A 26,545-nucleotide genomic window follows, 5' to 3' on the forward strand; every position below is an offset into this window, starting at 1 on the left:
CTACTTCAACAGATGATTTAACTGGTCCTGTAGATTTGATGACTGCTCAACACTACAAATTAGAATAGAAAAAGGTTTATCTAGAATGAGCATCTCGTTGTCATAGCAACCCTCTCTATGCAATAGTACTTTCTTTTGGCTTTAAATGTGGGGGCTATTGATGGGGTCAGATCCATGGTTGGATGCAGAGATAGGGGTATTCCTCTACATTCTTTGTATGCAATGGTTTCCTGTCCCTGCAAGTCCAATTTCATATGTTCTCCCTAGAAAAAATGGAGGACTAGATACTGAAAAAATTAAAAAATGCGATCAATGTTAAAAAAAAAAAGACATCTCATTGTGCAAATGATTTGCACAAAGTATATTATATGCATAGTTCTGTTGAACTAAATCAAAATTTCTATTGGTCCACTAGGGTCCCAGACATGTTTAAACTATGAAGAAAAGATCTGTAAAGCCAACTAGTAGTGTGAACAACATCGCAAGGGACAGATTTAATCCACTTAAAACAAAAACAAGGCTGTTCAATGACTTTAGCACATTTACTTTACTTAATGAATATTACCAATGTAAAAGGTTTCCTACCCTCAAAGTTGGTCTCTACACTCTATAACTTTTAGAAAGCCTTTGCTAGCAGTGAATTGACTTACTGCATGCCTTTGGAATATTCTTTATATTCCCAATGAGCTATCCTAGAACACATGGCAACGTAAGGGCCTCTGTGAACCAGAGTTTTGTACTGATCCTAGGCCCAGCAGCATAATTCCCCCCAGCCTGCTACAGTTAGTTGGCCCCCCACTCCTCTACCTTTGGGGTTACTTACTTCTTCTGAATAGCTTCTTGCCTAAATCAGAAAAGGAAAGAGGAAAATAAACATAAGAAAATGCAGCGAACTAGTAAAAGTTATTTTTGGTCAGATATGTATATATAGGCACAACAAATTTCCAGCTTGTCACATTTTATATTTCTGTCCATCCTATCCTAAGATTGTGCTATTGAACAGAGGTTCAATATCTGAGTGCAGAGTTGCTGAAAAGATGATTCTAAACCTAAAGATGTAATAATATTCTATCAGAGTGAGGGATGTGGTCTAACAAACTACAAGTTCCTGGGTATGTGGAGCCAAACGGTCACATACCTGATATGTACACACCCCAAAAAATGAGTATTTAGCTATTTAGATATCAAGAGTTAAATTCCCAGTCAGATATTTCTAATAGATACATAAGTATAATGTCAACTACATAAAATAAAAAGCAAAATGAAATAAGATGAAAAGTTAATTAAATTATAATTTTGTCCAAAAGGGGTCTCTATATTTCAAAATCTCCTGGATGATTTATATGTAGTTAGGGTTGGGTTATATATGGGAATGTAAGATAAAGAACATAGTTATACTTGATTCTCCAGGGAAGGTGCAGATGCTCCAGGAAAGACCTCAGGCACAGACAGTGGACAGATACCGGTTAAGTGCCTACTGGGTGCCAAGCGCTGTGCATGTGTGTGGTCCTGGATGGGCCCTGCCCTTACGGGGTTTGCAGTCTCTCCTTCTGAGAAGCCCTCAAATTATCAGAGAGGTTCACAAAGGTGGTGCCCACTCTGATCACACTCCATACCCCAAATTCTTCTGCAGTCTCAAGCATCTCTTCCAGAGGGAACACATCCTTGACTAACCCCTCCTTTACTCCCAGCTCCTGCCTCCACAGGAAAATGTGCTGAAACCCAAAGGCCACAAGAAACAGTCTGCAGAAAACGATTGCTTAATAAGTACAGTAGGTACTGGAGAGGGAATACTCACTGGTATTGAAGATGTGTTGTTATTATTGCCATTTTTCTTAAACTCTGCATTAAAAAAAAAAAACAAACAGAGAAATAGAACATTCCACTTCCCTGAAGCCAAACTGTGCATATAAAACCCAAATCGTAACAGAAATTGTTTCTTACATCTTCTGAGTGTAAGATGGCATCTTCCTGTAGTACCATGTTTCGAGCGGCCTGACCTAGCAGCTGGAAGACAAAAATAAAATGGTAATAATCAAAACTTCCAAACTTCCTGTAATCTCTCTGCAGCTGTTATACCACCACCCTTTCTCCGTGCCCACCCCCCCACCCCATACAAATATAAACCCTCCAAATGTAAAGGAGGATAATCTCCCATTTGGTCATGTTGAAAATCCATTTCATTGTCACTACGGCAGTTCTGGCATGGGCTCGACGTCTGTTCTGAAGGCCACAGCCTGAGAAATCAAGTCCTCCGTAACTGTTGAGTTTATTAATCAAGTGCTGAGAGGCAAAGCCTGCGAAAACAAACTCTGGCTCCACAAGCCTGGTGAGAACCTAACTTCTGATTCTTTAAAGGCAAACTTGAGATTTGGGGTGGTTTGAGAGGAGTGAGAGGGCAGGAGTTAGGATAGGGCTTTAAAGGACAGAAGGAAGGCAGCTGTTGAAAAATGGAATGAGAGACACAGAGGGGGTAAAAAGGCCTGGGGAAAAGCTTGGGCTTTCAAGTGGGAAACCACCGTGTAAAGGATGGCCAGATGGAGCTGGGGAAGAGAAAGAAAGAAGTGCGGCAGCAGACTTTGATGAATTCCCTGATAGCTGGGCCCTGAGGCCAAGAGAGAAAGGCTGAGTGAGCTCTGTTTCAGCTGGGTGGCCTGCGCTCAGCAGATCTGCCTCCTCACAGAGAGGCAAGAAGAGATCAACAGGGTTTCTGGCCTCCTGTGGCACCCTGTTCCTGGCAGACATGCAGTCCAACCATGTAAAGGGAGCTACTGTTATGTGTGTCCTACCAACCCTCCCTGTTTCCTTGGGTCAGAGAGATTCTGGTGAAAGGGGGACAGATGACTTCAAATTAACCAGGACACCAGCACTGTTCCAGCCTCCAGATTCCTTCCCTCACAGCAACTTTTATTTATTTTTCTTTTTAACTTTAAAAATTAACACAACTTGGGACTTTCCTGGTGGCGCAGTGGTTAAGAATCCACCTGACAGGGCTTCCCTAGTGGCGCAGTGGTTGAGAGTCCGCCTGCCGATGCAGGGGACACGGGTTCGTGCCCCGGTCTGGGAAGATCCCACATGCCGTGGAGCGGCCGGGCCCGTGAGCCGTGGCCGCTGAGCCTGTGCTCCGCAACGGGAGAGGCCACAACAGTAAGAGGCCCGCGTACCGCAAAAACAAAAACAAGAATCCACCTGACAATGCAGGGGACATGGGTTCGAGCCCTGGTCTGGGAAGATCCCACATGCTGTGGAGCAACTAAGCCCGTGCGCACCACAACTACTGAGCCCTCATGCCACAACTACGGAAGCCCACGTGCCTAGAGCCCGTGCTCTGCAACAAGAGAAGCCACCACAAAGAGAAGCACGCACACCACAACCAAGAGTAGCCCCCGCTCGCCACAAGTAGAGAAAGCCTGCGCACGGCAACAAAGACCCAACGCAGCCAAAAATAAATAAATAAAAATAAATAAATGTACAAAATAAAAATAAAAAAATAAAACTTTACATGCTTCTAAAGGCAAAACAATAAAATAAGACCTATCCAGCCTCTTCCCCTCCGCGGTATCTCTCCCCTATGCATAAATATTTTTTAAATTAGTTTTAGGTTTATCTTTCCATTGTTCCTTTACCAACAATGGACATATGTATATATTCTGCCCCCTTTACATAAAATGTGACCTACCATATGCGCTCTTCTGCACCCTGCTCTTTTCACCTGATAACATCTACTGAGATGGATCTGCAGCAGTATATACTGAATCTCCACCTTGTTCTTTCAGGGCTGCTGAGCTCTCCACTGAATAGATGTCTCATAAGGTTATTCAACCAGTCCTCCGCTATAGACTTTGGGGCTGTTTCCAGTCTTTTGCTATTGTAAGTAGTGCTACAAAAAATACCTCATAGTTCTTTGTATCTTTTTGCCATCATGTCTTTGGATAGACTCAGAATCTTGATTGTGACTGCTGGATCAGAGGGTTTTAATTTTGCTACATATTGCCACCCACCCCCCATTAAGGTTATACCATTTTGCATTCCCACCCACCAGGTATGAGAGTTCCTATTCCCTCCTTGTGGCCACTTTTAAGTGACAAACTCCAAACTCCTATGGATGGTGACTGACAAACCGATGGCAGAAAAGAAAGAGTTCTAACAGAATCTTCCTCATTCAGTCAACAAATAGTTACTAAGTGCTTATGAGCCAGTAAGAGACATAGCCCCCATCCTTACAGGGCTCACAGGCTGGGATGACAAAGACAAAGGTACTACAATACCTTGTGGTAAGTGCTGAGGGGGAAGCACTGAATGCCCTGGGAGTTGCGGGGGGGTGGGGTGGGGGGGGTGCAGGAGTGATTAACCCATTACTGGCTAGGTGCTCAGGGAAGGCTTCTTAAAAGAAGTGACTTCTGAGACCTAACGGCTGCTGTTTAGATTCCGAAGTAATATAATGTTACAAAAAAGTGGCATGATCAGATTTACTGTTTTAGAATGTGGTAAACAGGATGGACTAGACAGGGGACTAAAGGCAGAGAGACAGGTTAGGAGAACACTGCAGTATTCCAGGCAAGCAATGAGAGTGACCTGAACCACAGAAGTGGCAGTTAAAAAAGGGGGCACGGGGGGCTTGAGAGGTATTTAGAAGATAGGCTTGACGGGACTTGTGATGGCCTGGAGTGCAGGGGCTGTTGGAATGTAGGGCCAAGGCCTTTTCTGTGATGACAGATGTAGTCATTGACATTGTGCATCATTTTCTTACATAAACCAACCACACACGTAACGTTATCACCTAAGATTTCCAGTTTCAGTTTCCTTGAAGTGGAACATCTTAAATACACCTGTAAAACCACCTGAGTACAGAATCTTTTTAGATTTCAGTGAACTTCCTCCCAGGCTTGGACCACTGTCTTGCTCATAATTAACTCAATACCAGTTTGTCTTGGTACTTCTCTTCAACAAGTATTGCTAATTTTCAACTTAGTTTTCATAGCAACAGCAACCCTCTTTTTTTCTGCACTCATATTTCATCATTTCCCACATCATTCCATGAAACAATGTAGCTGCAATAGCAAGCACAAGTGCCTTACACAGGCTTAGGAAAAAACCACAATGAACCCTTACCAAGCACACAATTCACCTGGGGGAGCAGAGGCGCAGGTGTGCACGAGAGGAGCGTATTAGGCACAAGCATTCTTTGTGCCATGGACATAAGTTGGTATGATTTCCTCACTTTGTGCTCCAGTCACACCGGCCTCCCTGCATTCCTTACGTACATTCCCATCTCAAGGCCTCTGCATTTGCCATGTCCTCGACGTGGAACTCTCTGCCTCCAGATGTCCATATGGTTTGCTCCCTCACTTCATTCAAGCATCTGCTCGAATGCTACCTCCTCAGAGAGCCCTTCCCTGACCACCCTATTTAGGGAAAACCCTTTCAGCACTCTCTATTCCCAGCTTTATTTTTCTTCATGGCATTTACTACCACCTTTTTTGTGTTTCATTTTTTTGTCTGTCTCTTCAATAAAATGGAAGTTTTCTAAGTATAGGGACTTAGTTTTGTGTACCAACGTCTCCCTTGTACCTAGAACAGTTCCTGGCACATAGCAGACACTCTGTAAATATGTGTTAAGTGGATGCTGTGAAATGAGTGTTTCACACATGGAAATTGTCAGTTTCTCAAACAAAATAGCTATCTGGAGACTGCTGAAGAGAGAAGCAATGCTCTGTGGGCTAAGAAGGATTGAAAATCAGTAAGACACTCCCATAACCTCAGAGCCTAGTAAAGGAAATGGCAAAAATACATAACTACAGAAAAATACAATATGGTATGTGGTAAGTGTCATGTAAGAGATCCAGTAAAAAAGAAAACGTTTAGACTTATGTGTCAACTCTGTTCCAGAAAGTTGGACTGGCTTCAGCTTAACTCAATCCACACCGCTTACTGAGCACCCTATCTAAATCTACTACAGAAGAAGCCCTCATGAAAAATACACGAGGAGCAGGAACGGGAAGCAGCAAGCCATATCAGGGCAGTCAATGGTGGCACTGTGGCTTTTTGGCCACTTAATCCAGCTAGCGGCTGTGAGAAGTGACGTCAAAGAGTATGGGCTTAGAACCTGTCTGCCTAGGTTTGAATCCTAGCTCTACCCCTTCCTAGCTACTGTGGCACCCTGGACAAGCGAAATTCCTCTCTGTAAGAGAAGTACCTCCTTTATTAGTGATTGTGAAGACTTAATGAATTAAACGACATAAAACACACACACATTTTTTTTTTGAAAAGCTGAAATAGAATCTAAAAATCATGAAAAGGAGAAGGAAGCAGATATGTCTACCACTAAAACTGACAAAGCAACTTCTGTGCAACCAAGGCAAAAAGTGAAACACAGTAAGTTGCATAATTCTTATTTGGTAAAAGGCAACACAACAATTCTTCAAAAAAGATAAACTTTCCTCTGTTACTGAATCCTAAAATGAGTATACCATGTGGACCTCATACAAAGCATATCTGGGATCATCACATCAGTGACTTCAACAATAGTATTATGGTAAACGCAAACACTTTTTGGTTTTTTTTAATTAATTAATTTATTTATTTTTGGCTGCGTTGGGTCTTTGTTGCTGCGCACGGGCTTTCTCTAGTTGCAGCGAGCGGGGGCTACTCTTCGTTGTGGTGTGTGGGCTTCTCATTGTGGTGGCTTCTCTTGTTGCGGAGCACGGGCTCTCGGCGCACAGGCTTCAGTAGTTGTGGCACGTGGGCCCAGTAATTATGGCTCGCAGGCTCTAGAGCACAGGCTCAGTAGTTGTGGCACATGGGCTTAGTTGCTCTGTGGCATGTGGGATCTTCCCGGACCAGGGCTCAAACCCGTGTGCCCTGCATTGGCAGGCAGATTCTTACCCACTGCGCCACCAGGGAAGTCCCGCAAACACTTTTTTCATTCAGCTGTTTCTTGCAGCCACTATCAATAGAAGCTAAGGACATAACATGAAAGCTTATTTTGTAAGGATAATTCTACTGGACCTTAAACTAATATAAATAAAGCTGCTTTGAACATTCATATACAAATGTGAAGGCTTGCAAACACATTATGTTTGCTAATGCAACTACATAACAATGAAATAATAAGTGATGAAACATGAGTAAAAAAAGAGCGGGAGTGAAAGAGGTGCTACTGTTATGAAAACTAACTTGAAAATCAAAAATACTTCCTGAAAATAAGTAGCTAAGATACACTGCTACTGAGTTAATTATGAGCAAGACAATGGCCTACAGGAGAAAGTCATAGAAATCTAAAGACTCTGTCCCCAGATTGTTTTACAAGTGTATTCAAGATGTTTTCCACTTTAAAGACTCCAAACCTGGACATCTTAGATGACACATTATGTGCATAGATGATTTATGTAACAAAATGATGTATATGTTTTCTTTTCTCCTGGTTAAAACCTAGAAGTTGAAAGCCTGGGTCATTAGACCCATTTTGTTTGTCCAATCACCTGCCTCGTGGGCATCTGGATTGTCTCCAGTTTGGTGCTATTATGCATAAATGTGCTATGAACATGTTCAAACCTTTGTGTGGACATATATTTTCATTTCACTTGGATGAATACCTCAGGATACAATGGATAGGTCCTTTTTTGGAGAGAGACAGTGTACACATATAAAGCTTGCTGGTGTGACAAGCTATCAAATAATCCCGTACACGGAATCAGCCAGAGGATGATGAGGGGAAAATCAGGGCAAAGGAGAAAGCTAATCTAAGAAACAGAAAACCAAGAATGTGGCCAGAAAGACAAGTCAGAAAAGAATAAATCTGCGGACAGACGATGCATAAAAGTGTGGAAGGAATCTGGAATGTTGAGGGCAAAACCACGAAGAATTTAGGGGCCGAATGAGACAGATTTTCACTAGAGACAACTCTGAGAAACAAATGAGGAACTCCTTAGGACCACTATCTAATCCGTCGTCTGCGGCGATCTCTGCTTTGAAGCACCGATTCCCATCATTTCGTTTCTTCCCCCACCGCCTCCATTCCCCCGCGGCTCACAGGACCGCTAGTCCTACACAGAGACTACACACCCCAGAATGCAACACGCACCCTCCGGAACGAGGTCTTCTCCCTTCGCCACTAGTTCACGGACTACAATCCCCAGGATGCAACACGACCCTCTTCCCACGGCTATGGAAGTCGAGTCTCCCGCTATTAAGCCCGGAGAGTCCACTCCCAGCTCACCTCGGAGCTCCGGGAGCCCTTCAGCACCTGCTTGGTGAGCGCGATCACGTCAGTACCACAGGTGTTCACCTTCTCCGTGAGAAGCCCCTTCACAGACTGACCGAATCGCGCTTGCGAATCCGGGGCCCCAGTCGCCATCACTTCAACCAGTGAACGCCTCCCCACGGGCGATGGCGAGTCGCAGGGGCCAAAAGATGAACAAAGCGAAAGGAGGTGGTGTCTTTTTTTTCCTACCACGGGAAAAGGAAGGGACGCATGCGCGTAGCGGAGGGTGAGCTTTGCTAACTTTAAATTCATTTAAAATACTCAGTTGATATCCTGAAGAATACAGGGCCCAGGCAAACATCAATGGAGGGGATGGAATACAATTTCAATAAACCCATGGTTTAAAATCAGAAGGCCTGGATTACAGTCCCAATTCTGCCGTTTAGTTGTGTGACTGCAAATTAGCCTCTGCAGCATCTTGTGTTCCTCATCTGTAAAACAGAAGTAATAAAGTTAAATTCTCCAAAGTGTATGAGAATGAATTAAGATCAATTCAATTTTAGCAAACATTTCATGAACGAAATACCAAACACTGCTGGGCTGAGGTAAAGAAAGAGAAGAGACGCAGTCCTTGTCACCAGTGAGCTCCCAGGCTGAGGAGGCATGTAAACAAACAGAAGAACCGGGAAGAACAAGCTAATAGAAAAATTGGCACAGTTCACAAACAGGCAGTTAAAAAAGTAAATAAGATAGTCAACAGGTATGACAAATGTTTTACATCTCTAGTAATTTTTAGTGATAAATGACCCCTTTGTTGTATTTAAAGCAAACTGATTATCACCTTGAAAAGAATTAGTATCTGAAGTGTTTCATGTAGCTCTATTTTTTTTTTTTTTTTAGCTAATGCACGAGAGAGATGACAATGGTAAATTGGCGAATTATGTTTAAAATCACCTATACTCAGTATCAACATTACTTTCTCTTCCAAGTGTCTAGTTTCATGTCTCTGATTCTTCCATTTAATTCTTATTCTTAATCAAATTTATTGAGGTATAATTTATGTTCAATAACTACATTCTTTTAAAGCATACAATTTGATGAGTGTGATGGATGTGTACACCTGTGAATTACCACCACTATTAAGATACAGAACATTTTCATCACCCCCACAAGTTTCCAAGTGCCCCTTTGTAGACCATCTATCCCTCACTCCAGGCAACAACGGATCTGCTTTGTAGCACTATTGATTAATTTGGGTTTCTAGAATTTTATATAAATGGAATCATACAGGAAGTACATTTTTTGGTCTGGCTTCTTTCTCTCAGCATAACATTCTGAGAGTCATTCACTTAGTTGTGTATATCACTAGTATGTTCCTTTTTTATTGCTGAGAAATAGTCCATTGTATGGATATATCTCATTTTGTCAATCCACTCACCTTTTGATGAACATTTGGGTTGTTTCCATTTGGGGGTTTTATGAATAAAGCTGCTATGAACATTCATATACAAGTCTTTATGTGAGTTTGTTTACATTTATCTTGAGAAATATCTAGCAGTGGAATGGCTGGGTCATATGGTAAGTCTTTAACTTTTCAAGAAGCTGCCAAACCATTTCTCAAAGTTTACCACTGCATTCCGAACAGCAGTGTAAGAGACACCAGTTGCTGTACACCCATAAACTTAGGAAAAGGTTGAGCCATGGTAGAGCCATGGTAACAAGTAGCCACCTGTAGTAGACAGATTGGCCACTGACAGCTGGCTTCCATGATTCCTATCTCCTGGTGTTCACGCCCTTGTGTATTCCACCTCTCTTACTTGTAGGTGGGACATGTGACTTGCTTCTAACCAATAGTATATGCGTAGGTGATGGGAGATATGTGATTATATGTAAGTGATTATGTAATTACATTACATAAGACTGTAAGGCTCATCTTGCTGGAGTCTCTCCCTTTCTAGCTGTGAGGAAGCAAGTGGCCATATTGGACAACTCCATGTGGCAAGGAACTACAAGTGTGATCTAGTCACTGAGGGCTCAGCTCCAGCTGACAGCCAGCAAAAAAATGAGGCTCTCAGTCAAACAACCAAAAGGAACTGATTGCTACTAACAACCAGGCAAGTGGAGAAGCAGATCCTTCCCCTATCGAGCCTCCAGATGCGAAGCTGGCCCACACCTTGATTGCAGCCTTCTGAGACTCTAAGTACATGGCTCAGAAAAGCTGTTCTTGGATTCTTGACCACAGAAATAATAAGATAATAAATATGTGTTGTTTTAAACCACTACATTTGTGGTAATATTGTTACACACAATAGAAAACTAATATACCACCAGAACTTGTTTGAAATACGTTCAATGACAACTCACCTCAGTGAATCCCTTTTGCAAACCAAGCAATCAGGGTCTATCCATTGGCCTATCTTCAAGTTCACTGAGTCTTCTGTCTGCTTAAATCTCCTTTGAATCTCTCTAATAAATTTTTCATTTCAATTATACTTTCCAGCTCCAGAATTTCTTTTTGGTTCTTTATAAGTTTTCTCTTTATTGATATTTCCATTTTGTTTACACATTGTTTTCTTGACTTTCTCCATATCTCCCTTTAGTCTTTTGGGCATCTTTAAGACAGTTACTTTGAAATCTTTGTCTAGTATATCAGACATTAGGTTTTTTTCAGGGACAGTTTCTACTGATTTGTTTTATTCCTTTGAGTGGGCCATACTTTGCTGTTCCTTTGTATGCCTTTTGATTTTTTTTTTAAGAACACTGGACTTTTGAATTTAATAATGTGATAACTCTGGAAACCAGATTTTCCCCTTTCTCAGGGTTTGCTTGTCTTCCTTATTGTTTGTTTTTGTTTTTAACTGTGGTACGCGGTCTCTTTGCTGAGGATCAGCCAAAGTGTAAACTGAAGGTCTTCCCAGTCTTTTCTGAGCCTTTCCCTGAGCACACACAGTCACTTTCTAATTTTCTCCATACATGCAGTTGTTTTTGAATGTCCCAGTCCTTAATGTCTGGCTCCAGAAAGTGGGAAATGTAAAAACTGACCAGGGGGTGGGAATTCCCTATCAGTCCAGTGGTTAAGACTCCACTCTTTCACTGCTGAGGCTGCAGGTTCAATCCCTGGTCAGGGAACGAAAATCCCACAAGCTGCATGGCGTGGCCAAAAAAAAAAAAAAAAGAAAAATGACCAGGGGGTGGAAGGGAGGGGAGGAGAAGGGGTCTGGCCTTTTAATCCCCCTGGAAGTCATTTCAGCCAGAGGGAAGGGGCTGCAATAGGGTCAGGGAGGCACAGTGACAGTGGCCGCCCACCTTCTTGTCTGCGCTCTGTGATCAGAAGCAGCCATCAGCACTCAGAGCAGAGATGCCGATATTTGGAGGACAGGGTCCTTTTTGCCCACCCTAGCTCCCACAAGCTGTGGGCAGTGGTTCCAGGAAAACATGCACAGTTGTCTGCCAAGGGGTTGGGGATGGAGGATGGGTAGCTCCTACTGTGCTAAGAGCCCAAATGGACTGACATTCACCACAATCTACCATTGAAGTCTTCCCGTGGAAGTTGCAAGCCTTCAAAGTTCCAAAATGGTTGGATGAGACAGAGTCTACCAATGCAGTTGTTGTCTAGGTGGGAGATAGATTCCTGGTGCTTCATACTGCGGCATCTTCCCGGAATCCCCTCCCCCATTTAGTTTTATAAATATTCCCTCGTCAGCTTTTGACCGGATGTTTCCTTTTTGCCTAACCATAATGGACATGATGAAGGCTTAGAAACACGCAGAAGATGCCACCCCTGGCTCTGGTTAAGAGCGCTGTCTTGTTAAGGCTAAGTTGTTGCTGCCTAACAACAGCTCCGCCTCCCGGCCCTCCAAATTTAGTGGCTTAAAACAACCACCATTTTATTGGTCGTGATGCGAAGTTCAGGAATTTATCACGGGTGGTGATCTCTGCTCCAGTGATGTTTGTTGGGCTCACTCACGGGGCTGCGTTCACTTGGTGGCTGGAAGGTCTGAGGTGGCCTCACTCATGTGTCTGCGGCCTCATGCTGGCTGTCACCCGGAGTGCCACGGTTCTCATCCTCGGGGCCTTCTCTCCGCACGGCCTTCTCTCTGGCAGGATAGGCTGAGCTTCTTTACGTGGTACCTGGTTTCCCAGGCAGCGGGAGCTGTCAGGCCTCTTAGGGCCCAGGCCCAGAACTGGCACAGCAGTCACTTGTGATGATTCTGCTGGTCAAGTCACAGGGCAGCTCAGGTTCAGGTAGAGAGGAAATAAGAGTCTACCTCTTGACAGGAAGAGTAGTCCTATGTCTGCAGGTTTAGGAGGAGTTGTTGGTACCCATCTTTGCAGAATATCTCCGACGGGAGTCTAGACAGTCACTTGACTCGATATAGACTCAAAACAACTAAATTATAATGAAGTTCAAATTGAATGTGATATTTCCAGGGCACCCCGCTTCTCCCCTATTGGAATGTGTGCTCCAGGCGGGAAGGGAGTTTTATCTGTTTGGTTCATTGCTTCATTTCCAGCCTGAGAGCAGTGCCTGGCTTGTGATAGAGGCTCAGTGAGTATCTGTTGCAGGAAGGACTGCTTGATGGTGATGGTAGTAGCAGAAGGGTTGGTGTAGAACACCTCCATCAGAGAAGGCTGCAGAGACAACGTGAATCTGCCGCCAAGTTTGCGAAAAGCGTGATGGACGTGAATCAGTGTCTCAGAGGTGGGGACACAATGCTTATTCACTGTTCTGCAACATTGAGGCCCGCCCGTGCCAGATGTGAGGGGGAAGTAAGAGGCCTTCCCTTGAGGAAGGGGATCCCAACATCACAGTGTATGACATGTGCTAAATCATAGAAAAGAGAGGAGTCTTCTCGGGATAACAGTGGGAGGCTTCAGTGTGGGCGTGTTCGGATGGGACTGAGTAAGGTGAGTGTGACTGAAACTGACCTGAAGACACCATTAAAAATGATGGTTATGGGGTATGCATGTGACTGAAAATTTTCCAGAGGCTTGAAAACAGTCACCTGTAGGATGTATTTATGAGATAAATGATACGGATCTCCCCCTCTAAGTCCTTAAACATGTGAGTTATGTGATGAAAACTAGATTTGAGACAGCTTCTGATTATTTCAGGCAAAACTTTGGGGTTTTTTTAGTGTCCTCTTCACTCATTTGTTGAACTCTAGGGTTCCTGATTCATTGAAGGTAATTAGTGTTGGTAGGAACAGTGTCATTTATAATAACAGTCATCACAGCCCCTTACAGTTCATATCCACTGAGCTTTCAAGTAGACGGGGCACAAGGCCAGTGAGGGGCGTGAGCAGAGAACACGCCCAATTCCTAATCTAGAACACTCCTTACGGAAACTTCATACTGGGTTTTATAATGCAGAAGAGCAACCATTAGTGTAATCTTGGACCCCTTCCCCCTTTTTGATTTGTGAGGTATGAGGGGAGTGTCTTAGTCCCCTCCTTAACGGGCAGTGCCTTGAATGGTTACTTGAGGGTGTGGAACTTTAAAGATCACAGAAATGTACCTTCTCGTTTCTTTTATCCCGTCCTCCAACCAAATGGAGAATCTGCATTATTGTGGGAGATTAAGACGAGATCTCTCCCTTCAAGACTGAGCCCTTGTCAGGAAGGAGGAAAACTCTCTGCTATCCTTCTAGGTTCTTCTTGCTGCTGTAAGTATTAAGTCGACATGAGACAGATAAACAGGAGAAAATCAAATTTAACTTTGTATGGGAATCCACACACATAAGAGGGTCAAAGGCCCCACATACACAAGAGGTTCAGAGACAGAAAGGTAAAATGAGGTATATACACCATCCTGAGCTAAGGAATGGGGCAGGGGTCTGGGTCTTCCAAGGACAGGAGGGTCATTCACAGGACATTAAGGAGAGCAGATGCTTGATAATTAGATGTTTGTTCTGCCATGTAGATGGGGCCCCTAAGATAAATTTTATCTCTGGTAATTACCTTTTCTAGGAAAAATCCCCAATTTAAATTCTTCTAGGTAGTTAAGAGAGGGGCAGTGAGTTTCTCCTGGACCCGCAGGGTCTCGATTGCCTTTAGTTCAAAATGAGCCTCATGCAAAAGTAGCCCATTTGGGGGAGGCTTGTTCTAAACCCCTACAGATCCAATTTTTATATTTTCTACTGTGGTCCTAGGAAATTTATAATTTTTAAAGAGTGTTTCCCTTTTCTTCACTTTGTCTCCCTCATGAAATCCTTCTAGCTAAAACAGGATGGAAATAATTAATGGAAGAAAATAAGACATTGATTTAAATGGATATTTGTTTTTATTATTTATTTTGGATTACTTCCTCACTTCCATTTTAAATTGCAGTATATGATCTTAGAATTTGAGCTGTGACAACTAATTTTCTTCATTACACTGATCTCTCACCTTTTCATAACTGGTTTGCTTAGCTCTTAGAATTTTCATTACTTTATTTCTTTATGTGTAATAAAGCCATACTAGCTTGGAATATTTCAGGAAGTAGAGGGAATTCCAGTTTAAATTAGCTTAAAATCTTAAATACAGTATTTTTGAAGGAATGTTATATTATCATTTGTGTGTGTGTGTTTATATTTATTTATTATTTATTTACATATATATATATATAACTTAAATCACGTGTTCCTAGCATGCTCCTTAAGGAATCTGCAATTACCTGAGCCTTGGTTTTGCATGTAAATGGATACTTCTAAGTGCTTGAGCCTACTTTGAAAGATTCCTTAATAGTTTAACCAATAATCCTTAAAGTCTAGGCTGTACTCACACTTAGTAAACATTTATTTTTTCTCATAGCTAGGATGAAAGTACATTTAGCTCAGCTCTATGAGGTATTACCTTATTAATAAGTAGAGTGGCACTACTAGGACTTTTTTTCTAGAGAATCTACAGTGCTCTCCATATACACGTGCATTTACATGACTATTACATCTACTACACACAGTGATGTGTATGTGCACATGTATTACAATCCCTCAGCACACCACACATTTGTGGACAAATTGAGGAAATGATCTTTGCGTATAAACTAGACTAAGTTTTCTGAGGGCAGGAATCGTGTCCCTTGGCATTCTTCTTCCAAAGTAAACATATCTGCCAAAGACTTTGTTCTGGTATCCACCTCAGTTGGGGGCATCCTTTATGAGGAGCAGCTCGAATTCCCTTCTGCCTTTCTGTTTGGGTGCTAATGAATGGGAGGGAGGAGTATGTGTCGGGGGAAGGCTGGGAGGTTGAGCTGTGCACTGTCTACATACTTGTGAGTGGGAGTGTGATTCCTTGCCCGACCCTGATTCTCTTGCCTGCCACGTCATAATCACAGTAGTTAATAGCACAGGCCCTGAATTTGAACCTTGGCACTCTCATTTTCCAGCCGTGGAATCTACTTTGAACAGTTCTAATTAACCTCTCTAAGCTTCAGTTCCCTGATCTAGAAAATGGGGGTCATAAACATCCTCACCAGGTATGTGCACTCTAGGAGGGATTTTTTTTTTTAATGTGGACCATTTTTAAAGTCTTTATTGAATTTGTTACAATATTGCTTCTGCTTTATGGTTTGATTTTTTGGCCTCGAGGCACGTGGGATCTTAGCTCCCTGACCAGGAATTGAACCTGCACCCCCTGCACTGGAAGGTGAAGTCTTAACCACTGGACCGCCAGGGGAGTCCCTAAGAGGGATTTTTTTTTTTTTTCCTAAGAGGGATTTTTGATAGTGGCAAATGCTATGCCATTTTATATAAGGGACTTGAGCATCCACAAATTTTGGTATCCATGGGGGTCTTGGAACCAATACCCTGTGGATATAGATAGACTACGGTTTGGGGGGATTTTTGTTTTAATTTTGAAACGGTAGCTTTATTTTTTACAAGTTAATTAAAAGGTAAATGTTTCAATAAACTAAGATTTTTCAACAATCAGATGATAGAGGTATCATAGATATCGAAGGATGAAAAGTAAAATGTACAGCCAGACCACATTGTGACTAGGGCTGTTAAATCAGCGTCTGGAACCACTGCCCACGTGGTTCATGATGGTGCAGGGTCAAGTTCTCAAAAAGAATGTCATTAGCTTACCTCAGTCTGAGAACTGATTCCCCTTCGGCCGTATGCTGCTATTCCAGTCAGAGTCACAAGACACAAAGGCACAAACTGTGGGTGAAGTCACGTGAGTATAGGAGGCAATGATTGACATCTCTAGTACAGGAGCCATCCATTTCTAAACTCTATGAGGGTCAAGAACAATATCTATTTGTTAAATGTTGAACATTAGTAAAAAAATGACCATAAAAAAAGATTGAATCGGTGATAGATTAAACCTTGAGAACGGTGAAATCATCCAGGGAGAATGTAGATGGAGAAGGGCCAAGGACAGGCGACTAGGGAACCTTGACATCCATGAGAGGACAGAGGGAACAAGAAGAGGAACAAAAGAATTACCAAGAATCCAGAGCTATGTGATATTTCATATGAGAGGGTTTAAAGAAGATGAAAAAATCCTTAAAAAAGCAGCTACAGGTAAAAGGACGAAAGCAGTTACATGTAAAAGGACGAAATTAGAGCATTTTCTAATACCATATTAAAAAAAACTCAAAATGGATTAAATACCTAAATGTAAGACTGGAAACCATAAAATTCCTAGAAGAAAACATAGGCTGAACACTCTTTCAGTAGCAATATTTTTTTGGATCTGTCTCCTAAGGCAAAGGAAACAAAAGCAAAAATAAACAAATGGGGCTTAATTAAACTTAAAAGCTTTTGCACAGCCAAGGAAACGATCAACAAAACAGAAAGACAGCCTACTGAATGGGAGAAAATATTTGCAAATGATATGACCAATAAGGCATTAATATCCGAAATATATAAACAGCTCATACAACTCAACATCAAAAAAACAAACAACCCAATTAAAAATTGGGCAGAAGACCTGAATAGACATTTTTTCCAAAGAAGACATAAAGATGGCCAACTGGCACATGAAAAGATGCTCAACACTGTTAACCATCAGGGAACTGAAAATTAAAACCACAATGAGATATCACCTCACACCTGTCAGAATGGGTATCACCAAAAAGATCACAAATAACAAATGTTGGCAAGGATGTGGATAAAAGGGAACCCTTGTGCACTGTTGGTGGGAATGTAAATTGGTGCAGTCACTGTGAAAAAGAGTATGGAGGTTTCTCTCAAAAAACTAAAAATAGGGACTTCCCTGGTGGCACAGTGGTTAAGAATCTGCCTGCCAATGCAGGGGACACAGGTTCGAGCCCTGGTCTGGGAAGATCCCACATGCCATGGAGCAACTAAGCCCATGCGCCACAACTACTGAGGCCACGTGCTGCAACTACTGAAGCCCATGCGCCTAGAGCCCGTGCTCCACAACAAGAGAAGCCACCGCAATGAGAAGCCCGTGTACCGCAAGGAAGACTAGCCCCCACTCACCGCAACTAAAGAAAGCCTGCATGCAGCAATGAAAACCCAAAGCAGCCAAAAAAAAAAAACAACTAAAAATAGAACTACCATATGACACAGCAATTCCAATCCTGGGTGTATATCTGAAAAAAAAAGGAAAACACTAATTCAAAAAGGTACATGCACCCCAATGTTCACAGCAGCATTATTTACAATAGTCAAGATATGGAAGCAACCCATGTGCCCATCAACGGATGAATACACACACACACAATGGAATACTATTAAGCCAAAAAAAAGAACAAAAAAAAGAATGAAAATTTTGCCATTTGCAGCAACATGGATGGACTTGGAGGGTATTATGCTAAATGAAATAAGTCAGACAGAGAAAAACAAATGCTGTATGATATCACTTATATGTGGAATCTAAAAAATAAAACAAACTAGTGAATATAACAAAAAAGAAACAGATTCGCAGGTATAGAAAACAAACTATTGGGGCTTCCCTGGTGGCGCAGTGGTTGAGAGTCCACCTGCCGATGCAGGGGACACGGGTTCGTGCCCCGGTCCAGGAAGATCCCACATGCCACGGAGTGGCTGGGCCCAGAAGCCATGGCTGCTGAGCCTGCGTGTCCGGAGCCTGTGCTCCGCAACAGGAGAGGCCACAACAGTGAGAGGCCCGCATACCACACACACAAAAAAAGAAAACAAACTAGTGGTTACCAGTGTGGAGAGGGAAGCAGGGAGGGGCAAGATAGGGGTAAGAGATTAAGAAGTACAAACTACTACGTATAAAAGAGGCTACAAGGATATGTTGTACAGCACAGAGAATATAGCCAATATTCTATAATAACTGTAAACGGAGTATAACCTTTAAAAAATTCGTATCACGTTATAAGACTGAAACTAATATAATATCAACTATATCTCAGTAATAAATAAATAAATAAATAAATAAATAAAAGAAGGTCTGAAAGACATCCAATGGATTTCTTAGTGTGGTGGGGTCAGAGGTCAAACTACAATGAGTGTACAAGGAATGTGGAATAAGATAGAGACACAAGTGTTCATCATATTATTCTACCAAGAAGTCTGAACATGGAAGGAGAGAAATTAAAGGAAAATTAGAAGGGAACAGGGAACACAGCATCAGTGGAGGATTTTAAAATTTTGTATGGGATAAAAGTCTTGAGCGTATTTGTCAGCTGAGGAGAAGAAGCCAACAGAGAGGGTGAGTTGAAGATGCAGGAGGAAAATGATGAATGAAACAAGTATCTGTGAGAGGTCTGAGGAAACAGTGTCGAGAGTGTAGGTGGAGGCCTCGATTTTTTAAAAAATAAATTAACACGGTCATTAATACAGTTTCTATTTCTAGTCTTCTCTTCCTTTTTTCTTTTTTTTTTTAGAGTTTAACTCAACTTTGAAATGCGTAATGCATTCACATGATTAAATGCTTTAAAAGATCCAAAAACCTCTTCCCACCACCACCACCCTAGCGGCAGCTTCTTAGTTCTTTCCATTAACAACAAAATTCATGAGTGTCTTTTTTTTTTTAATGAATTTATTTATTTATTTATGGCTACATTGGGGGTTTTTTCAACATATTTATTGGAGTATAATTGCTTTGCAATGTTGTGTTAGTTTCTGCTATATAACAAAGTGAATCAACTATACGTATACATATACCCCCATATCTCCTCCCTCTTGCGTCTCCCTCCCACCCTCCCTATATCCCACCCCTCTAGGTGGTCACAAAGCACCGAGCTGATCTCCCTGTGCTGTGCGGCTGCTTCACACTAGCTATCTATTTTACATTTGGTAGTATATATATGTCCATGCCACTCTCTCACTTCATCCCAACTTACCCTTCGTTGCTGCACGCAGGCTTTCTCTAGTTGCGGCGACTGGGGGCTACTCTTCACTGCGGTGCGCGGGCTTCTCATTGCGGTGGCTTCTCTTGTTGCAGAGCACGGGCTGTAGGCACACGGGCTTCAGCAGTTGTGGCTCTTGGGCTCTAGAGCGCAGGCTCAGTAGCTGTGGCGCACGGGCTTAGTTGCTCCGTGGCATGTGGGATCTTCCCCGACCAGGGATTGGAACCTGTGTCCCCTGTGTTGGCAGGCGGATTCTTAACCACTGTGCCACCTGGGAAGTTCCTCATGAGCTTCTTGTGTGTCCTTCCAGAGATACTTTATGCATATACGTGCAATACGAGCAAAAAAAAATACATACATTCTCCTTTTTTTACACAAATGGGGGCATTCAATACACACCATTCTTATTTTTGTTTTTTTTTAAACCTAACAATATATTTGGGAAATATTTCTATAATAAGCATATAAAGTGTTTCCTCCTTTTTCGAACTGCATTTTATTCCAGTCTCCTATTGATGGGAGATGTACTGCTAGCAACTGTAAACATTGAAGAAATGATTTGTTTTTGTACACTGAACTGTGAGACATCTGCAGAATAAATTCTTAGAACTGGAATAACTGGTTCAAAAGGTGTGTACACAGAAAATTTCAATCTATATCATGAGAAGCAGAATAGCATTGCAGTTAAGGGCTAAGAGCTCTAGATTGCTTTAATTCCAGCTTCATTGCTGACTAGTTTTACAGCCTTGGGCAAGTCCTTTTGTCTGTTTCCTCATCTGTAAAATGGAGATGTTGATAATAATAGCACCTACCTTAATAAGAATTAAATAAAATAGTACATGTTATACATAGCAAATGCTCAATAAAGTTATTATTTTGCCAAATTGTTAGATTGATTAGAACGAGGAGTACCAATTCTTTATCTTTAAGGTGGAGGGAAAGGAAGTGATAAAGTGGAAATTAAGAGAGATACAACTTAATGGTCTCAGAGTCCATTAAGGGTGTAATTCAATTACAGGAGTAATTGAAATGGAAGTAAGGGTGACAATCTTTGGATTTGAGGTGAAGGAACTGCAAGGCTGGGATGTTGGATGATCATCCCCCAAGGACTATAACGTCATGCACGATGACGGCAAGAAGAGAGGAAAGTTGTAAGCTTCGTGCCCAAAATCTTAAAATGAATCTTCAATGAAAATGAGCAACATGAGGTCAGTAAGGAATTGCAATAACAGAGGTTAGAAACTGCAAAAGAGCGATTTTATTTAACTCTCTCTGCTTGCACACCTCATCACCTGTGCACTCGAGAAAGAAGATGTCTTGTGCTGAGTATTCTTTTCATGTGCCAAGTCTAGAGGAGCTTGTTGGAGTTCTGCGGAAGGGGCTAACGGATAACTTTGCTGATGTCCAGGTCTCTGTAGTTGATTGCCCTAATTTGACCAAGGAGCCATTTACCTTTCCCATAAAAGGTATCTGTGGGAAAACCAGAATTGCAGAAGTAGGAGGTGTGCCTTACTTATTGCCTCTTATAAATAAAAAAAAAAAGTTTATGATCTAAATAAAATCACAAAAGAAATCCAGCTTCCTGGAGCTTTTGTTCTTGGAGCAGGAGCAGGCCCGTTTCCGACTCTTGGATTCAATTCTGAGTTTATGCCAGTTGTTCAAACAGAAAGTGAACACAAACCTCCTGTGAATGGAAGTTACTTTGCTCATGTTAACTCTGCAGATGGAGGGTGCCTACTGGAGAAATACAGTGAGAAATATCATGATTTGGGGTTTGCATTACTGGCTAATCTTTTTGCCAGTGAAGGCCAACCTGGAAAGGTCATTGAGGTGAAATCCAAAAGAAGAACTGGAAAACTTAACTTTGTGACTTGTATGAGACAGACTCTTGAAAAACATTATGGAGGGGCTTCCCTGGTGGTGCAGTGGTTGACAGTCCACCTGCCGATGCAGGGGACACGGATTCGTGCCCCAGTCCGGGAGGATCCCACATGCCGCGGAGCAGCTGGGACCGTGAGCCATGGCCGCTGAGCCTGCGCGTCCGGGGCCTGTGCTCCGCAACGGGAGAGGCCACAACAGTGAGAGGCCCGCGTACTGAAAAAAAAAAAAAAAACAAAACATTATGGAGATAAGCCCGTAGGAATGGGAGGTACTTCCGTGATTCAGAAGGGAAAAGTGAAGACTCATATATTATGCCGGCAGAATTTTCTTCCTGCCCATTGAACTCTGATGAAGACGTGAATAAATGGTTACGTTTTTATGAGATGAAGGCTCCTTTGGTTTGCCTGCCAGTTTTTATCTCCAGAGACCCAGGGTTTGATTTGCGGTTGGAGCACACTCATTGTTTTAGTCATCATGGAGAAGGTGGACACTACCATTATGACACCACCCCAGAGACCCATTCATTTGGGCAAGATTAAATCAACTGATACTCGTTTGACTGATTAATTCATTAATTGATACTAATATAAAGCCTAATAGAAATGATCTCACTACTTAATAAGCCCTATTTTTTTTGGCCTTTGAAATGAAAGGTATGTCGACACTGTACTCTGTATTACTTCACAGATCTATCTGAAAGGGATTATTGGGAACAAAGACACGTGATGGAGATGTTCTTCATTCTTTTTATTCTAAAAATCAGTCTTATGTTTATAATTAAATATAAACAGGATTAAGAATCAAATGATGATTCCTACTAGCTAATGGCAATAATTTACATCTGTATATTCAGTTTTTCAAGTTAGTCTTACAACTGCTAAGTGGAGGTTTCTGGGTATTAGAAAAATCAGTGCTGGAAATGTTGATAGTTGTTAAATCTTTCTACTGAATTTTTGAAATCCATTTTAGAAGTCAAAGTACACTTTTTTCATGGAATAAGGTGGTCAGAGGGAGCAACTTTACTCCTTTTGGTGATGTTGAACCATACTCCGAAGTTTGTAATTTGCCTTTAACAAATATTAGCAATCAGACGGTTAGCCATGATTCCTCCTTTGTTTGGACTGTCAATTGGAAGCAGTTTTTGCCTTGTTGGTTATTTGCAAGAAGTGAAAAGAAACAGCATCAAAATACAATCTCGAAGTGAGTATACTTCAATTTATAAATGAGGCTATTGCCAAATATGACTACTATCCTTCATGAAATGTAAAATTATACCTTTACCAATTGTAATGATTGAAATTTTCCTCAGTGTTTTTCTATAATAATCACGAGCCAAAAACAACTCTCTAATCTTGTAATGCCAACACTGATTTAGGAGCTTTTTAGTACTAAGCATATAATAAATTGTCAAGAAATATTTTTTGTCTTTGGATGTTAACTATAACATGTCCTGTGAGTATAAATTCCTAAATCTTTTTTTAATAAACACTAGTTTGTACCAAAAGAAATGAATAAATATTTTACATTCATTAAAAAAAAAAAGAAACTGCAAAGGAGCAAGAATTCAAAGGTGGAGGAGTGGTAGTCTGGAGGCTGTGGGGAATGAAGAGAATGTCGATTCCATTGCCTTACAAGGACATCAGGTGTCTTCATTCAAAAGGACAGCAGAGGTATCAACTCACACCTGTTAGAATGGCTGTTATCAAGAAGACAACAAATAACAAATTTAGTGGAGAAAAGGAAACCCTTGTGAACTGTTAGTGGGAATGTAAACTGGTGCAGCCACTATGGAAAACAGTATGGAGGTTCCTCAAAAAATTAAATATAGAACTATCATATGCAATTTCACTCCTGGGAATTTATCTGAAGAAAACAAAAGCACTAATTAGAAAAGATATATGCACCCCTATGTTCATTGCAGCATTATTTACAATAGCCAAGATATGGAAGCAACCTAAGTGCCCATCAATAGATGAATGGACAAAGAAGATGTGGTATGTATATATAAGGAATACTACTAAGCCATGAAAAAGGATAAAATCTTGCCATTTGCAACAAAATGGATGGACCAAGTGGGTGTTATGCCAAGGGAAGTAATCAGACAGAGAAAGACAAATATGGTACTACACCACTTATACATGTGCCTAAAAAATGAAACAAATGAACAAACATAACAAAACAGAAACAGTCATAGATACAGAGAACAAACAGGTGGTTGCCAGAGGGGAGGGAGATAGGAGGAGGAAAGAAATAGATGGGGGAGATTAAGAGGTATAAACTTCCAGCTGCAAAATACATGAGTCACAGGTATGAAATGTACAGTGGGGGTAATTTAGGCAATAATTATGTAATATCTTTGTATGGTGATAGGCTTACCATAATTAGACTTACCGTGATCATTTTGAAATGTCTAGAAATATCCAATCACTATATTGTGTAACAGGAACTAACATAGTGTTGTAGATCAATTATACTTCAAAACAAACAAACTCATAGAAAAAGATCAAATTTGAGGTCACCAGAGGAAAGGGTAGAAGGAGGGGGAATTAGATGAAGGTAGTTAAAAAGTACAAGTTCCAGGGCTTCCCTGGTGGCGCAGTGGTTGAGAGTCCGCCTGCCGATGCAGGGGACGCGGGTTCGTGCCCCGGTGTGGGAGGATCCCACATGCCGCGGAGCGGCTGGGCCCGTGAGCCATGGCCGCTGAGCCTGCGCGTCCGGAGCCTGTTGCTCCGCAACGGGAGAGGCCACAGCAGTGAGAGGCCCGCGTACCGCAAAAAAAAAAAAAAAAAAAAAAAAGTACAAGTTCCAGTTATAAGATAAATAAATATTGGGTTGTGGACTTTCCTGGTGGTTAAGAATCCACCTGACGCCAAGGAGAAACTAAGCCCGTGCGCCACTACTGAGCCTGCGCTCTAGAGCGCACGAGGCATAACTACTGGGCCCGTGTGCCACAACTACTGAAGCCCGGGTGCCTAGAGCCTGTGCTCCGCAACAAGAGAAGCCACCGCAATGAGAAGCCCGCGCACCTCACCAAAGAGTAGCCCATGCTCACTGCAATTAGAGAAGGCCCGCGCACAGCAATGAAGACCCAACGTAGCCAAAAGTAAAAAATAGTGCTTGATGAGGACTTATAGACCAAAAAAAAAAAGAATCCGCCTGTCAGTGCAGGGGACATGGGTTCAATCCCTGGTCCGGGAAGATCCCACATGCTGCAGAGCCGCTAAGCCCGAGTGCCACAGCTACTGAGTCTGCGCTCTAGAGCCTGCAAGCCACAACTACTGAGCCCTCGTGCCACAACTACTGAAGCCCGTGCGCTAGAGCCTGTGCTCCGCAACAAGAGAAGCCACCGCAATGAGAAGCCCGCGCACTGCATCGAAGAGTAGCCCCCACTCGCCGCAACTAGAGAAAGCCTGTGCACAGCAACGAAGACCCAATGCAGCCAAAAATAAATATAAATAAATAAATACATAAATAAATAAATATTGGGTTGGCCAAAAAATTTCATTCAGGTTTTTCTGTAAGCTGTTACGGAAAAATCCAAACGAACTTTTTGGCCAACCCAATATTAGGATGTAATGTACAACATGACACATATAATTAACACTGCTGTAAGTTATATATAAAAGTTGTTTAAAAAAAGAAAGTTGTTAAGAGAGTAAATCCTAAGAGTTCTCATCACAAGGAAAACATTTTTTTTCTATTTCTTTAATTTGTATCTACATGAGGTGATGGATGTTCACGAAACTTATTGTGATAATTTCATGACATATGAAGCCAAACCGGTACACCTTAAACTTATACAGTACTGTATGTCAATTATATCTCAATAAAATTGGAAGAAAACAAAAGGACAAATGGGGGAAATGCTGTCCGAAGAAGAGTCCAGTTTAGGTAAGGCAGGAAGTAGAGAGAACATTCTATAGCCAGATAAGGAAAATAAGGAAGTATGCTTGGACTTCCCTGGTGGTCCAGTGGCTAAGACTCTGCGCTCCCAGTGCAGGGGGCCTGGGTTCGATCCCTGGTCAGAGTACTAGATCCTACATGCTGCAACTAAGAGTGCACACGCTGCAACTAAAGATCCCGCATGCTGCAATGAAGATCCCTCATGCCACAACTAAGACCCAGCTCAGCCAAATAAATCAATTTTAAACTAGCATCTATTTGTTAAAAAAAGGAAGTATGCTTGTTCTAGAAACAGAGAATACCAGAGGGGTCAGGGGAAAGGTTTTGGAGAGAAGGAGAAAAGCAATTGGATGCGTGGAGCAGAAGAATAACAAAGAAAGATGGGGATGGGAATAAGTGGGATACAGGGAACCTTGAGTCAACGGTGAAGTCACTGTTGTGAGAAGCTGATGCAAGCTATGGATCCTCTCTCCAGAAAAAAATATATTTATACATACATGCAAATGTTGCATGCAATCTCAGGTAGGTCACAAACTCCACGGACACCCAACATTTTTAATTTTTAAAATTATTTATTTATTTTGGCTGTGCCGGGTCTTAGTTGCAGCACGTGAGATCTTTGTTACAGCATGTTTTTTAGTGGCAGCATGTGGACTTCTTAGCTGCAGCATGCAGACTCTTAGTTGCGGCATGCATGCGGGATCTAGTTCCGCCACCAGGGTTCGACCAGGGATTGAACTCCGCACTGGGAGTGCAGAGTCTTACCCCCTGGACCAGCAAGGGAGTCCCCCCAACTTTTTAAGGTAAATTTTTTTCTTCACGTATATTTTATATTTTTTAATTTTTATTTTATATTGGGGTATAGTTGATTTACAACGTTGTTTTTAAAGTAAACTTTTTATTGAAGTATAATATACATGCAAATTATTGGTTTCCCACTGAAAGTGAACTTCCCTATGTTACCAAAAACCAGATCAAGAAGCAGAACATCACCTGCTCCTCAGAATCCCCGCCCTGAGTCCTCTTTCAGTCACTAACCATCCCGCAAGGGTAACCGATATCCTGACTTCTATAACCATAGACTAGTTTGATCTGTTTTTGAATTTTATATAAATAAAATCATAATGATGCATTCTTATAAGTCCGGTTTCTTTACTCAATATTACGTTTGGGTGGTTCATCCATGTTGGTGCATGGAGTTGCAGTTCATTCGTTCTCATGTCTGTATCATATCCCACTGTATGATGTATGACAATTTATCCATTCTGCAATCCATAAATATCT

At 41.8% G+C, this 26,545-nt stretch overlaps 1 protein-coding gene and 1 pseudogene across 1 annotated transcript; one reads left to right on the forward strand and one right to left on the reverse strand.

The window, feature by feature from the left end:
- BORCS7 (BLOC-1 related complex subunit 7) lies at nucleotides 1-8,374 on the reverse strand. The gene is made up of 5 exons (XM_065894862.1): nucleotides 8,219-8,374; nucleotides 1,945-2,007; nucleotides 1,799-1,842; nucleotides 824-844; nucleotides 1-52 (listed from the first exon to the last, which is right to left on the reverse strand). The coding sequence occupies exons 1-5, from the start codon at nucleotides 8,354-8,356 to the stop codon at nucleotides 1-3; spliced, it is 318 nt and encodes a 105-aa protein (XP_065750934.1). The 5' UTR covers nucleotides 8,357-8,374.
- Nucleotides 8,375-20,789: 12,415 nt separating this feature from the next.
- LOC136135986 (ester hydrolase C11orf54 homolog) lies at nucleotides 20,790-21,897 on the forward strand (annotated as a pseudogene).
- The last annotated feature ends 4,648 nt before the right edge of the window (nucleotides 21,898-26,545 follow it).

The sequence above is a fragment of the Phocoena phocoena genome, chromosome 16 (assembly GCF_963924675.1).
Source record: "Phocoena phocoena chromosome 16, mPhoPho1.1, whole genome shotgun sequence".
Classification (NCBI taxonomy): Eukaryota; Metazoa; Chordata; class Mammalia; order Artiodactyla; family Phocoenidae; genus Phocoena; species Phocoena phocoena.